At 41.8% G+C, this 15,778-nt stretch overlaps 1 protein-coding gene across 2 annotated transcripts in view; it reads left to right on the plus strand.

Moving 5' to 3' along the window:
• Window positions 1-9,215, plus strand: part of LOC124859886 (C-terminal binding protein 1) — a 37,654-nt gene extending 28,439 nt beyond the window's left edge. For both annotated transcript variants that reach the window (XM_047352764.1, XM_047352763.1), the window contains exons 4-11: window positions 1,183-1,286; window positions 1,692-1,794; window positions 2,354-2,478; window positions 2,880-2,969; window positions 3,203-3,333; window positions 3,793-3,920; window positions 4,175-4,286; window positions 6,022-9,215. In XM_047352764.1, the coding sequence (XP_047208720.1) occupies window positions 1,183-1,286; window positions 1,692-1,794; window positions 2,354-2,478; window positions 2,880-2,969; window positions 3,203-3,333; window positions 3,793-3,920; window positions 4,175-4,286; window positions 6,022-6,217 (989 nt within the window). In that variant the 3' untranslated portion in view covers window positions 6,218-9,215. The remainder of the gene's footprint in view (window positions 1-1,182; window positions 1,287-1,691; window positions 1,795-2,353; window positions 2,479-2,879; window positions 2,970-3,202; window positions 3,334-3,792; window positions 3,921-4,174; window positions 4,287-6,021) is intronic.
• Window positions 9,216-15,778: the final 6,563 nt, after the last annotated feature.

Below are 15,778 nucleotides of genomic sequence, written 5' to 3' on the forward strand. Positions count from 1 at the left end.
GTGTCTTAGAACAGGCTGTCCTTACATTTAGAATCCACTTTACGTTTTTAGTCTTTAGTTTTAAAGCCTGATGTGGTTCTGGTGCTGCTCACATCTCCTCTCGTAAGCTAAGAAAGCTAAGGACTTGTTTTAGGACGTGTTTTAACAGCAGAGTAGAGGGGTCTCTTAGGGTTGCAGCTCCCAGGACGTAAAATGTGTTGTTGCCTGAAATCATCGGGCCAATAATTAGTAACGGTTTAATATTTAATGCTATGAATTGGTTCTGATTTGTTTTAGACCCCTTTATATGTTTTTATTTCTGCCTTTTTGTTCTTTACAGTGTTTAGCTTTACTGAAGGACTCAACCAAACTGTTTCCATGCAGTTTGATCGATTACTGACTAAAAACGGGATATTCTATTAAACACTCATGCATTAATCTTGTGTCTTACCTACATAAAGTAAAGGAAGTTTTAACAGCAGTGCAAAGACTGTTCAGTGCAGCTAATGTGGCAACTGTCATCATAAAACAAAAAGATGCTAAATTACAATTTTAAAAGACTGGGTGAAATATTTGGTAGTTCGATTTATGTCGAAGGCCAGGCTCAGGTTTTGCATGCTGATAATATATTTGAACATTTGGAGCCCTTGATGCCCACATCTGATGTAGATCTGAGTGAATAAGATGTTACAGCTCACTGAGTGTGACGGGAATGCCGAGATGATGGAAAAGAGAGCAAACCGAGGAAAATATGAGTTAATTGCAACATTCTGCAATAATGATGTAGAATGTTGCAATATTCTGCAATAATATCATAACTGCATGCTCCTCAAACATCTTGCAGTGCTATGCATAACTTTGTATTATTTATATATTATGTATTTAGGTAGTGGTGCTACAATTATATTTTTTTGAGTAAAACACTTTAGCAATATGCTTAAATGCATACAAATATCTGCTAAAAAATGCCAGCAAACCGTCAAAATATCTTTATCAAGTGTAATCTGTCCCAGCGTCATTATAGCAAGTCTGTTGCTTCTTATTCCTTCATCATCTTCCTCCAGGCAGCTCTGTGATTGTAGAAATGTAGTTTAGCCGTAAAATCTGCTGATATCAGACCTGCTGCAGACGGTTCTCCACTAAACATCTACGCAAACGTCCCACTATGAGCTGCGACTAACCCTGATCTTCTGCGTCCAACAGGCATAGCTGTATGTAACATGCCAGCAGCGTCAGTGGAGGAGACAGCAGACTCCACGCTCTGTCACATCCTCACCCTGTACCGACGCACCACCTGGCTGCACCAGGTTTGTAGCTTTGCAGCCCAGACAGCAAACGCTCCTGGGAAGGAGATTTCAGTGAACTCAGTCTGAGTGTATTTGTTGGAGGTGTGCATTCAGTCATCACCATTTCAGTTTCGACAATAACTAATAACTAATCTCTGTGCACTGACATATAAGCAAACTTGAAACATTTCATTTTCTTTAGAATGTGGCTGTATTTGAAAGACGTTGATGTAACGTGTAGAAGGTACAGTAAAATGATTTGTTCCTCAAATCATTGCATAGACTCATTTATTCTAGCCCTCATCACAATATCTGAAAGGACTTAACTTCTGGTGCACAGTCCTGACATGAATTACAGCTGGATCTCGATGTGTCTGTGGTGCCTACTTCGTTTCCGAAGTGATAATGACTCTTTCTTCCCATCAGGCTCTGCGGGAAGGAACACGAGTACAGAGCGTGGAGCAGATCCGAGAGGTGGCATCAGGAGCGGCGAGGATCAGAGGAGAGACTTTGGGACTCATCGGGCTCGGTGAGCGTTGACACTGATGTCAGTGTGCTTCCAGCACCAACTGATGTTCATCACAAACAGAAAATCTAACAAATATGGCACACATTGGTATTCAGCCCTTTCTACCCTTATTTATGAAAAGAACTCACTAAACATCCTGTTTGAAGTTTACCAGAAGTCATGTAGGGGACTCAGCAAACGAGTGGAAGAAGGTGCTCTGATCAGGAGACCAAAACAGAACTTTGTTGCCAACATGCAAAATGCAGTGTATGGAGAAAAACTACATTCTGGACCTCACCCTGAATAGAGCATCCCCACTGTAAAACATGGTGCTGGCAGCATCATGCTGTGGGGATGTTGTTCTTCTGCAAGGACAGGGAAGCTGGTTAATAGGAAGGAGCTTAATCCAGGAGAATGAAAATATGAGAAAATAGGATTACATTCAATCTCTAGAAAATACAAGTAATGGGGTTGTAACGTGACGAAGTTTAAGGGGTATGAATATTTTTACAAGGCAGCATGAATGCCCCAGTTATCTGCCTATGTGCCTAACTGCCTGTGGGTATTCATGTGTTTGCAGGCCGGGTAGGCCAGGCTGTAGCCCTGCGAGCCAAGACTTTTGGCTTCAATGTGATTTTCTACGACCCATATTTAGCCGACGGTGTAGAAAGATCCCTGGGACTCCAACGGGTCACCACACTACAGGTAAACCCACACAGACTTTAATGTCTACATCTCTGTGCCTTCAGCTTAATTAAATGGAGCTTTTTGCTCTGAAAATGTGTTTTTGATGGTGTGCAGCTGTCTCAGTCAAACCCCTAAGGCTTAATGTAACATTTAACCCACTGATCAGAAAACTTTAACAGTATGTAAAGGGCCTGCAGGCAGCAGGTGCTGCTGGGGAAATGCTGCAAGACAGAACTTTGTGATGTAAATGTAAACATGCAGGTGGCATGTGTCCTGCTGCTGTAAAATGTTTTCATCTATTAACTAGAGATCCAAAATAAAACCAAAGGGTAGTTTTGCTCATGAGGCGTACAGAAATGATTAGCAGAAATGGTTGAAAGAAGGGATTTATAGTCACCTCTGATTGTCTTCCTTCTCAGGACCTTCTCTTCCACTCCGACTGCGTCTCTCTGCACTGCAGCCTCAACGAACACAACCATCATCTGATCAATGACTTCACCATCAAACAGGTACGCTAAGTCGGCTGAGCACGAACACACTCCCCGCCTACATACACACTCCAAAGGTTCAAAGCTGGTAATATTAAAGCAGCAGAAACCAGGGATACCCATCACTGTGCTATGTTAGAACCTTATATCACTATAAGTTCTGTAATATTCCAACGTGCCACGTTTTCAATGTGATATAAAGTCATAACCCCAAATATGTGGCTAAACGATCTGTGTGTGAATGCGTGTTAAAGATGCGGCAGGGGGCGTTCCTGGTGAACACCGCCAGGGGGGGTCTGGTGGATGAGAAGGCCCTGGCTCAGGCTCTGAAGGAGGGGAGGATACGTGGGGCTGCTCTGGATGTTCATGAGACAGAACCTTTCAGGTATTAAATTTACTGAGGAAATAATCATGCTGGGAATGTTTTCAGTGGGACACAGATCTGTCCTCCTACGATAAAGCCATGTAACTGTAATAAATGCACAATCTAGATCAGGGGTGTCCAAAGTCAGTCCTTGAGGTCTGGTGACCTGCATGTCTTAGATGTTTCCTTGCTTTAACACACCTGATTCAGGTGACTGCAGTTCAGCAAAAGCCTGGTACTCAGACACCACTTTTAAGAGACAGGCCTATACTTAACACGAATGGGAAAAAACTCATAGTTGGGTAGTTGTTGAAAAAATGAATACCTCGCCCGTTGACGTTTATTTTTAATCATTTTTAGTAGCCTTAATTTTTGCTAATTTCATTTACGATATTTTAATACTTTTTACAACCCAGCGGACACCCTGATAAAGTAATTTTCTGCAGCTTATACGAATCGCACTGTTTGTCCCTGTGGCAGCTTCAGTCAAGGCCCACTGAAGGACGCTCCCAACCTGATCTGCACGCCACACGCTGCCTGGTACAGCGAACAGGCATCATTGGAGATGAGGGAGGAGGCAGCGAGGGAAATCCGAAGAGCTGTGACAGGTTGGTGAACGCACACCCATGGAAACACGGTGGCAACTAAACAGATTTGCATAGTTTTTTTAGAAGAAAGAGATTGTAGAGCTTCAACCAAAGCCTCGTACTTTCCTTATTTTTAGTCGCTTTATCCCATTCTGATGATTTACCTGGTGGCTCTCCATATCTTCAGCACATTCTTAAACACTCCTTCTAATCTTGTCCAGACACTCTATCCCTTGGTTTGTTTGTTCGTTATTGTCACATGTCTCTGTTTTCAGGTCGCATCCCAGACAGTCTAAAAAACTGTGTGAATAAGGAGTTCCTTACACCCAACAACCACTGGGCAGTTGACCCTGCAGCAGTCCACTCTGAGCTGAACGGAGCCTACAGGTACGAAGAGGCCCTGGAATGAGCAACCGGTGGCATCAAATGTTTCTACAGATCATCTTTGGAGTTTGAGTCTGGCTGAAAGAAATTATTAGTTTTGATTCAAGATCTAGTCAGCGCCTGTAGCAGGGCCTGTTCTAGGCATGCATATATGAGGGGGCAGGCAGAAACCTGAAGGGGGCACCATCATACGTACACATTATGCTCCGGCATGTTTATTGTTGTTGTTGATTAGTGTTTTCTTTATGGCATTGGGGTAAACTGTGTACTGCTGTGCAATTTGCCAGACCGCACTGGTTTGTCCTCCGGTTGGGCTTCTTTTGAACACATTGGGCTGGGGAAAAAATAGCTTTGGGAGGGTTGTTAAAATTTGGGCTGTTTCACAACATTTGGAGGGTCTTTAGAAATTATTCATGGAAAGATTCTATCAAAATTGTTGTCATTGTTTGGCAGAGAAGTAAAAACCTACACATCTCAAAATCTCAAAATGTTTTTCTTTTTACTCATATCAATAGTTCATTTATTTTGAAAAAAGAATCTGTTGAACTTGACATCATCATTCAGTGATGGTCATGGGTTAATCAACTATCACTGTGAAATAATATTGGTCAATTGTAAACACCCAGGCTGAAGTCACCGAGGTGGTTAAAAAGCTTCGCGGTGGCAGGGCTTTGGGGTTGGATGAGAACCGCCCTGAATACCTCAAGTCTCTGGATGTTGTTGGACTGTCATGGTTGACTGACACGCCTCCACATTGCGTGGCGGTTGGGAACAGTGCCTCTGGACTGCCAGACTGGGGTGGTGGTCCCCCTTTATAAAAAGGGTGACCGGCGGGTGTGTTCCAACTATATGGGGATCACACTCCTCAGCCTCCTTGGTAAGGTCTATGCCAGAAGGAGGTTGTGAAGTGATGCTTTATGTCAGGCTGCCTGGGAAGGCTGCGGCCTTCCCGTCTACCAGCCCTTTTCTGCTCTTCGGTGATGTGGATTACCGGCCTTTTATCGTTCTCACCACACTTACAAATGTATACATCCAGGTGACAAACTCACACTCACATACATACACCCTCTCAGCACAAACATACTTATTTCTACACATATGCACACCCACCACACACACAGACACACGCTTAGACCAAGGTCATGCAGGCACAGGTTACTTTAACGTGGCCTGCCTACTTTGATGATGGATTGAATCTGGAATTATTAAAGTTAATCACACAATTAGGATACTGTCTTGAGATATCGTTTTCGTAGAGCAAAACTGGCCTGGGACATGCTCCATATGGTATGCTTGAAACACAGCGACAGGACGTGTAAAAAAAAAAGCCTCATCTAACAGTTTTCTATGATTCTCCATTCTTGCTTCCAACAATGGTCAGATCTGTAGAAAGAGTTTAACAAATTTCTGCAGCAGTTTACCACGTCTTAACCAGGAGACCTCTGCATGCAAGAATAAGAACACATGTTCAGCATAAACCTCGTCTAGTAGTGATCTGAACAGTCTGTGCTGCAGTCCTTTTGCTCTAATGGAGTTAACCATTTTTACAACAATTATGCATCCTTTTGTGTTGCTCTGTCACATAAAAACTCTATAGCATACTCTAAGCTATGTAGTTGTGATGTAACACAATTGTTGTATGAATAGTTTTGTGAGACGTTGCAGGTCTCCAGTCTGGATGGCTCTCTGCTGCTGTAAGAGTTTAGCTTTAGTCATCAATCTCTCGTCTCCCCCACAGGTATCCCACAGGAGTGGTGAGCTTGCCAGCCAGTGGCCTTCCTCCACCGGTTGAAGGCATTGTACCAAGCGCTGTGCCAATTACACACACCCTCCCGCCTGCTATCACACATCCTCCTCATGCACCATCTCCAGGACAAAACACAGTGAAACCACCAGAGGGTGACAGAGAGCAGCATCCCAGTGACCAACTGTAGCCCTTCTGCTTGTTTATCAGACAGGTTCAGGTCGGATTAACAACCTCCTGCCAACTGCTTCCCAACAGACAGGTCACACTTCAGAGGTGGAGGAGAAGATAATGATGATAACTGACAGATGCTTTAATCAACAACCAAGACAGTTGTCCTCTAACCCAACTGCTGATTTTTTCATTCTTCACCAGAAATAAAAGATAATAAATTATTATAATTTTAAAAAGTGATTTGGAAAAAAAGAATACAGGATTAAAATTCACTGTCTCTAGACTGTTGGTGTTTAGAGTTAGAGGGTTTCATGTTTCTCTTTTTTCAGTGTCTTTTCCTTAGTTTGATGTAAAAACAAAGTTAATAGGTTTGAGATGAATGTAACCTGTCTGTGTACAGATTTTAGGATATACTGATACTTGCATTCCAGTCAGTTAACAAGAACTGGTTTGAGAATGCAATATCTACTTTTACTTTTCTTGTTATTTGTCCCTAAATTAGCAAGTTCCCCAAAAAAGAGGCAGCTTTTTGCACACCATCTCAGGAACCTACGTTTCCGCAGTTGGTAATCTAGTTTTTTTCTAACATTTTATTTTCTAAAGTGTTTTTATGCCACTCAGTGCTTTTGTTTTTCTACCTGCTTGCCTTTTCGTGTCCCGTTGCATTAGAAAAGAACAACTTTAGCGAGAAATAAAGTTGATCTGATGTTTACTTCTGTTGGTTTTGTTTCAGGAGCATGTCATTTTGCTCTGGGGACTTGTGTAAATGTTCGACCCAAACTGAAAGTGTAGTGGGAAGAAAGGCTTAGGAGATGTGGAAAAATGGTATACTTGCTTGGGACCACTTGACCAGTGTGTCATTTTAATGTATAGACTGATAAGAGAACACACTGAGACGTTTTTACAGTTTAAAACAGTCCTGTGGGAAAAAAGTTTATCATACCTGGTTTGTATTTAATGATTTAAAACTTCTAGAAGCATTCAGATAGACATTGCACTAATTTCTGACCAGCATTTTTAATTTGATGCAGCACTCCTACTTTTCTCAACTAGAATAACCTACATTATATTATATTAGATATCTGTGCAGTGAGTGTGAAGGTCTCAGAGGTCTTTGCAGGCATCAAAGCATTTTTCACTTAAGACACTGTCAGTCACACAACTCAACCTCTTTCAGTCTGTCTGCAGTTAGTTTCCCCACAACAACATATAGTTTGGATTTACATTTATTTTAAACTAATACTAAACAAGTAGAAAGACAAAGTGAAATACTCTGATAGCAGTTGCAGTCAAACATTCCTAATTTGTCTCAGACACAAGAGAAAAAAACAAGTCAATGCTGCAGCTAAAGGTTGTGGGTAAACATGCAGGAGAAACATTTTGAGAGAGCAGGTACTAATCTTCTAACATCAGCTGCTGCTTGTACTTGCAGAGGACAGAGAAAAGTAAAACTTTGTGCTCACAAACAACACCAAAAGACCACCTCCTCTAGCTATCTGTTCTGGCTGTCATGAACAATGTTTGGTCCTCTTTCTCCTGCTTTGAGTCGTTGCTTCCCTTGAATGCAGGATTTGAATCTTTCTCATAATTCTCAAAAGGCAAAAAGTGTTTTTAACTGAATTTCTGAAATCTGGCCTCTCTGTTTATTTCTCCGGAGCTCACCCACATTCTCAGACCCGAACCTATTTGACATATTCTCATTGAAAAGGTTTTTGATTTCTGTCTACAAGACAGAACATCGTGCTTCTTGTTTTAGAAGTCGTGACACAAATGGTTGTTTACGTGTCAGAAAAATCTGTTTTTTAAATTGGTTATGTGATTAGGAAAATAAAAAGGCCAGTAATTATTTATTTTCATTTCATATTTGTTTGTATTTACAGGTTTCCTGGCTATAAAATCTGTTATTATGCACTTTAAGTTGATTAATCTAACTTACAGCTCTTGGGATGGGAAGTCCATAGTTACTGAGAGTAAAAACAGGTAAACATGGGTAAAGCCAAGACTTTAGACTTCTCCCAAAATGGTAGAACGGCTGCTCAGTTTGATCGTCTTGAAAAGCCTTCAGCTTTCCACAAATAGACACGAACACAGAGAAGCAAGGGCATTTTTCACCAAGGTGTCTGAGAATCCCACGTCCTACAGACTGGTATCCCTTTAACATGTCAAGCTAGGTCCTTCCCAAATGTACCATTTAACCACCCTCTGTGACCTCTGTGTTATGTGTACATATGGTGTTCTGCTTGCCTGTGTCAACGTGACTTGGTTGTATCTGTGTCTAAAAAGGCAGCGCTGGTAGAGGGGGGTGTTAGTTAGTACCCTCCAATCAGGCTATATCAAAATTTACAGTGTAACCGTGAAATAAGATGTGGTTAGAAATGGTATTCAGTGTCTGATGCTTTAACATGCTGAATTCAAAATAATTTCTGCAATTCCGGCAGTAAAATACCCAAAACTCCAGCTAAGTCGTGATGAGGTCAGTAATTTTCTAGATCCCCTCCTACCAGCAGCTGAGTAGTAAAAAATAGTTTACTGTTGCCTACCTGGTCTTCTTCATGGTGAGGTAGTAAGCGTAGCAATCAGGGATGGACATTTCTCTTGCCATTGCTGAGCATTTTAAAGCCTAGCCCATTGTTTGTAAAATCTGGGGCCCTAAAGGTCCTGAGATAACATTCTGATCTCTGATCTCCACCAAATGGCTGTAATTCTGTTCTGGTTTTTCCTGACACAAAGAGCAAACATTCCTCCTTTAAGCCGATGGGTGCCGGGTAAAAACAACAGCTCTTAACCAGTGTAGGTGCTCCTTGAAATTCCATCCCTGGTAGTAACACACAGTCCACTGTTGCCTCTCCTTTATGGTAAAGTAGTAGGCGTAGCAATATACAGTATACATATTCTATATTCTACAGTAAATATCATTATTTTTGGTCAAATGATGACAACCTGAAAAAGATATGTTTGTGACTGTATGCCTTTGTATGAATTATTTTAGAAGGAAATAAACTGTGGAAAGGTGACAGCTGGTTTTAATTTTTCTATGTTGTATTCAAGATTTCACATCAAGGCCCCATAAAAATCTTTGTTTCAGTCAAAATCATTTGCATATTACATAAATTCAGATGATGTGATGCAAGAAAGCATTTAAAGATCTTAAAGGTCACAATATATATGAATTTTGTCTAGGGCTGCACGATATCAGGAAAATATTTATTCTGATATGCTGCTTTAAACTGCGATTATGATTAACCTTCATTATCCAGACAATTTTCTTTCTCTACCATTAATGTTGTCACTGCTCTCCTTTCTGTTTTCTGAACATATCCAAACCATGGTAATCTACACATTAACCTACACAGTTAAGCTCTGAAGAGAACATTGTTGGGCTCTGGCTCAATTCACACCTTCATCACTTCGTTACCTTATTTTGTTGCTAAATCATGGCCCATAATTAACACATAATCAGATTCCTACCCAGGAGAAGAAAAAGAAAGACAGTTGAGCTTTAAGTAAAGCATGCACTTCTCAAAAAATAAGAAAAGTATATTTATGTTAATACATCCACTCAAAAAGCATAAAAATAGAAAGTACAGTGGAAGGAAATAGTGATGCCAAGCCCATTCACAGTTTTCAGTAGATGTACACCGTTATCATCCAAACTGGGAGCAATAAATACTGAGAATAATAATCAATGTGACTGGACATTTTCTATGTAATACATGAGTTTCACTTTTTGACTTATTTACTGAAAAACGAACCTTTCAATGACATTTCAATTTATTGAGATGTTTTCACATAACAGCCCAGAGTTGGGTTGAACAATTTGATGAAATATTGCAAAAATGTATCCAAAGCACTTTTTATTTGCATGCAAAGATAATGTTAAGCGATAATTAATACTTAAATGCATTTAAACATGCTTTGCATAGCTGGTGTGGGATTCCCCTCCAACTACATTAGTTCTGGGATTCAACAAGGGGGTGCTGTTTCTAGACAACCTGGTGAAGTGCGAGCAGCAGCAGCTTCTATCTTGACATTTCAACCTTGTTTGGATGTGAAATCCTGATAAACGATCTTTAACTACACAACAGCTCCTATATGTGATTAAAACAAGATCCATCTTATTTTACAGTATTTTACAGTAGCAGTTAAACCGTTTAAGAAATGGCGGTCCCAGTACATTGGAGGGGGACGTCCATTGATCAGTTTACAGATTAACTTTAAATATTTAAGTAAACAGATTATATGTTCTTTATTCTCATTACCAGTATCAAAAATGTAATGATCTTTGACTACTGAACACACCAAAAGATGATATGAGCTTCTATTATAAGTGACTGACTCCTGTTTTAGGATTAATTAGTTCATTTAAAAGTTGTTTTGTAAATTTAAAGAGCAGCAAATCTCCTGTTGATCGTTCTAAAGGCAATCATTAAGATCTTAATCAAAAACCACCAAACCAAGAGAGCATGATAACAGCTTTAGCCCCTTTCCATTGACTTTACAAAGCACTACGCTTTGTAAAGTGCAGGTCGCATTTTGAAACAAATTTACCCAGGTAATTTCACTTTGCCGAAGCTTTACTTTCACTGGTAAACGGTCCTACTCTGGACGTGGTATTTTCAGTTTTCCCCGGGATTTCCTAAAGAGTTAAAGGTTGTGTGCAGCAATGCATGGCACCTGCAGCTTCAGTAATGCCAGAGGTTACTATACAAATTAATTGTTTTTACACCATTAATTTGTCACAAAAGTAGTTTTAAGATGTTTTTAAGCCAGAGAGTACACCTCAAGACTTCATCTGTGCAGTCAGTTCATCCAGAATGAGCCTACATGTAAATGTTTTTTCTGAGTTTTCAGAGCAGCGGAGCTCCACTTACAGGCTGGTCTGGCTGGTAAGCTAGGCTATCCTAACCGGTTGGCTGGACTGGGACTTCCTCACTAACCGCTGCCTGATCTTGGCCCGGCACTCTGGCATTTCCTGCTACCTGTTATCCGTTTGTGGCAGCTGAAAGTGAATAGTAGTTTGTGGTGAATAACTGCAAGTACAAGCCCTGGAAATATGTGACATTTTAAGTTATTGTTGGAATTAATAATGAACCATTTTGCTGCAGTTCTGTAAAACAAATGTTTTAATGCAGTCCTGATGATCAGAGCCCTTTACATTTTCCATGTACATAAAAATACACATTTCCCTAAGACTGTCTTCATGTAAACCTGACTTAGTGGAGTATGAACTCTTTAATATTTGAATTTTTCATAGTTTTATGCAGAAGGCTCTGCAGGAGGAGAGACCACAGTTCCTGGTTTGGATGCAGAAACTCTATGCCATCCTCTGCTCTACTCTCTATGCATCTTCTACTTTATATAAATATTTGCTTATGATTAGACAGTCAAGGTATCAATTCCCTGTAATTCTATATTCTTACATATGAGATTCCCTGGGATTCCTATTACCCTGGTAAAACAAATCATGGAGCTTAAAATCCTGGGACTTTAGGTGGAAAAGGGGCTATTGGTGACCAAAAGCAACACATCAAGTTCTTAAGATCCATTCAGATTAATTTCAGCTTGTTTACTTTGCATTTACTTTCCATGCAGACCGTGGATATAAAGGAACTATACAATATCAATCCACCAGATGTCACCAGATGTCACATCTAAATCTGTATCAGACCTGTTTCCTGTATTCTGTTGTGACCTGAGACCAATCATGAGGCAGGACATTCACCATGTCCATAAATAACTTCAATAAATCACAAATAGAAATAAAAAGTTGGGAACTAATTACCTGTTGAAACAGATTAGGGTTTAAACATAGATACCAGAGTCTGTTATTATGTCCTACAGCAGGAATATTAGTTGTTGGTTTTTACCTTAAAAGAACGTTTACTGATTTCTCAGACCAGATATGGAATGTCTTCCTCAACCATTTCTCTTAGCGTTCTGTTTGCGTTATCTGTAGTGTTTTTGTTCCTCAGATATCTCCATCATGCTCTTATTTTCTTCCTTGTCCTTTTCCCTCTCCGGATCATCCATTCAGGGTTCCAGCTGTTTGAAACTCAGGATGGTTCGATCTAAACCTTATCAGGCAGAATGGGAACCAGACGCAATAAGAAGCGAAAATCTGATAACATGGGAAAAGAGAAACTGTCACAAGGCAGCTGGACCCTTCAGGCAGGGCATTTGTGGAAGTCTTAACCTTAAAACCATGACCAGATTTAAAATCAGTGTTTGGAAAGACTGCTAAAAGCTATAAGTATATTTTAGGCACTTGCAACTTCCAATGTGGATATAAACTGAGCTTGTGGACTTAGGAGATGATGACTTGTTTGAAGAAATAGCAAATATGAGTCAAAGATATGAGACAGACTCATGCTCTCTGCTTGATGAGAGGATATAATTGATTTGTTTCGGGGCAAAGAAGGAAATTAATCAATGTTGTAGCTTTATTGTATCCTACAGATGTTAAAGCAGAAGACCCGGCTTCTCTTTCTCCAAAACTCAAGCATTTGGGTCAGGAGTGTGAATTAATTCAGAGAAACTCAAAACCCAAACAACTTGTTTGACTTGTTCACAAATACAGTTAAAATTCATTTTACTGGAAAATATAACCTTTAGATTTATTGCATTAATCTTTCCTTAGACACAACATTGACTATCATGGAAGAAAGGTTCATTTCCTGTTGCCACTCATGAAAACTTTTCAAATATATTTTAACTAAACACTCGTTTATGCTACTGATGACTATTTAGGCCGTCATCAATCTTAATGCACAGTTGTAAGCACTTATTACAAAATGGATCACCTCCCTGTCTAAGTTATTCAATATTATTTTTCACAACATGGAGTCAACCTCTCAAAAACACATAAAACCACCTTTGCAAGACAAACTCAGAGGTTCTCACCCTCTAAGATTGTTGTGAAGGAATTTCAGTCAATTACTCTATAATGTTATTTTTAGTTCTCAATGGGCTTGTAAGCATTCATGGATGCACGGTTAAAAGCATGAACTTTTACTTTTACTTTACAACCATTGTGTTGTGTGTACAAGACCTCCTTTGTGACTCCAGAACATTTGGGTTTTTTGAAAAGTGCACGGTCGACTGAGTGATTGCAATGCGCCCGTGTCTCTTCCCAAGCAAATAAATATCATCGGGTCTTCAGCGCCAGATAAAGGTTTCCTGTTTTGTGCAGAGGACACTATTCCAAAGGTCTCTAGATAGAAGCTTTTTCCAGCAACAGAAATGAACCAGGACCTAGAAGAAGATAGGAAGTGTTTTATTGGATCTCTGACTTTTACAGTGCATTGGTCTGAACTTGGACATTCCGACTTCAGAGTGGAAAACTGGAACGACCTGTTCGAATCTACAATTCGGAAAGTCAGAGCAACAAGACCATACCCAACTTCCACATTCAAGATGGCTGCTACTCACATCAACAATGTAAAAATTTCTTACTTTGACTGTTTTTAGCAGTTCTTTATTATTTATGTAATAAGTAGTCTGTTGACATGTTCTGCTTATCAGTGATTATAAGACGTGATGTTTCAACGGTGTTTGTGTGCATGAAATACTGCGTGGATCAGTGTTATTGTCATTGTTATTGTAGTAAGACTCCTGTTACAGTTGCTAGCAATATGAACGAAAACAAGCAGGAAACTAGAATGTTACAACTCGGAGATGACATAAATTCTGACTTCCCAGTTCCAACTTTCGAAGTTAATGAAACGCAGCATTGGAATGAAATGAAATAAGAAAAAAAGAAAGGAGATAACTAAAAACATGTTTTGTGATATTATATTTTGTTGCCCTTTTTCCTTTCTCATCCCTGGATAGTTTGATGGTCACTTTCCAGACGTTCTGTATTGGTGGGCAGAGCCAGTATGCGTGGAGGTGGTCAAAAAAGATAACTTTAATATTCGGGTACCTAAGGTTCTGCAGTCAGGATATAATCCAGGGAATATGCCTGGACTGCAGTCTGGCAACCCCTCTACATACCCCTCCATACCCGTTCTCGTCGTCTTCCGCTTTATCCGGGACCGGGTCGCGGGGGCAGCAGACTCAGCAGACACACCCGGCACGTCCCACCGGGAGGAGCCCCAGGACATGCTGGAGGGATTATGTCTCTCGGCTGGCCTGAAACACCTCGCGAGGAAGGCGTCCAGGAGGCATCCAGTATAGATGTCCGAGCCACCTCAATGGCTCCTCTCGATGTGGAGGAGCAGCGGCTCTACTCCGAGCCCCTCCCGGATGGCCGAGCTCCTCACCTTATCTCTAAGGGAGTGCCAGGCCACCCTACGGAGGAAGCTCATTTCAGCCGCTTTTATCCGGGATCTCGTTCTTTCGGTCATGACCCAAGGTTCATGGCCATAGGTGAGGATAGGAACGTAGACCGACCGGTAAATCGAGAGCTTCTATTTTCGGCTCAGCTCTCTCTTCATCACAACGGACCGGCACAGTGCCCCCATTACTGTGGCAGCCGCACCGATCCGTCTGTCGATCTCCCGCTCCATTCTTCCCTCACTTGTGAACAAGACCCCGAGATACTTAAACTCCTCCACTTGAGGCAGGAACTCCCATCCTACCTGAAGAGGCCAAGCCACCCTTCACCATGGCCTTGGACTTGGAGGAGCTGATCTTTATCCTAGCCGCTTCACACTCGGCTGTGAACCGCCCCAGCGCATGCTGTAGGTCTTGGCTAGAGGGGGCCAGCAGGACCACATCATCTGCAAAAAGAAGAGACGAAATCCTCTGGTCCACAAACCAGACCCCCTCCGGCCCTTGGCTGTGCCTAGAAATCCTGTCCATAGAAGTTATGAACAGGACCGGTGACAAAGGGCAGCCCTGCCGGAGTCCAACATGCACCGGGAACAGGTCTGACTTAGTGCCGGTAATGCGGACCAAACTCCTGCTCCGCTTGTACAGAGACCGGATGGACCCTAATAAAGGGCCCTTGATTCCATACTCCTGGAGCACCCCCCACAGGGCATCACGAGGGACACAGTTGAATGCTTTCTCCAGGCCTGTAGAGGGTATAGAGCTGGTCCAGTGTTCCACGGCCGGGACGAAAACCACACTGCTCCTCCTGAAGCCGAGGTTCGACTAACGGCCGGACTCTCCTCTCCAATACTCTGGCGTAGGCCTTACCAGGGAGGCTGAGGAGTGTGATCCCCCTGTAGTCGGAACACAACCTCCGATCCCCCTTCTTATGAAGGGGGACCACCACCCCAGTCTGCCAGTCCAGAGGCACTGTCCCCGACCGCCATGCAGTGTTGAAGAGGCGTGTCAACCATGACAGCCCAACAACATCCAGAGACTTGAGGTACTCAGGGCGGATCTCATCCACCCCTGAAGCCCTGCCACAGCTTTTTATCCACCTCAGTGACTTCAGCCCGGGTGATGAAAGAGTCTAACCCCAAGTCCCCAGCCTCTGTTTCCACCAGGGAATGTGTGATGGCAGGATTGAGGAGGTCCTCGAAGAACACCTTCCAGCCGCACGATAATGTCCCCATTCAAGGTCAGCAGCCTCCCACCCCCACTGTAAACAGTGTTGGCGAAGCGCTGCTTCCCCCTCCTGAGGCGC

This window comes from Girardinichthys multiradiatus, chromosome 23 (assembly GCF_021462225.1).
Source record: "Girardinichthys multiradiatus isolate DD_20200921_A chromosome 23, DD_fGirMul_XY1, whole genome shotgun sequence".
NCBI lineage: Eukaryota > Metazoa > Chordata > Actinopteri > Cyprinodontiformes > Goodeidae > Girardinichthys > Girardinichthys multiradiatus.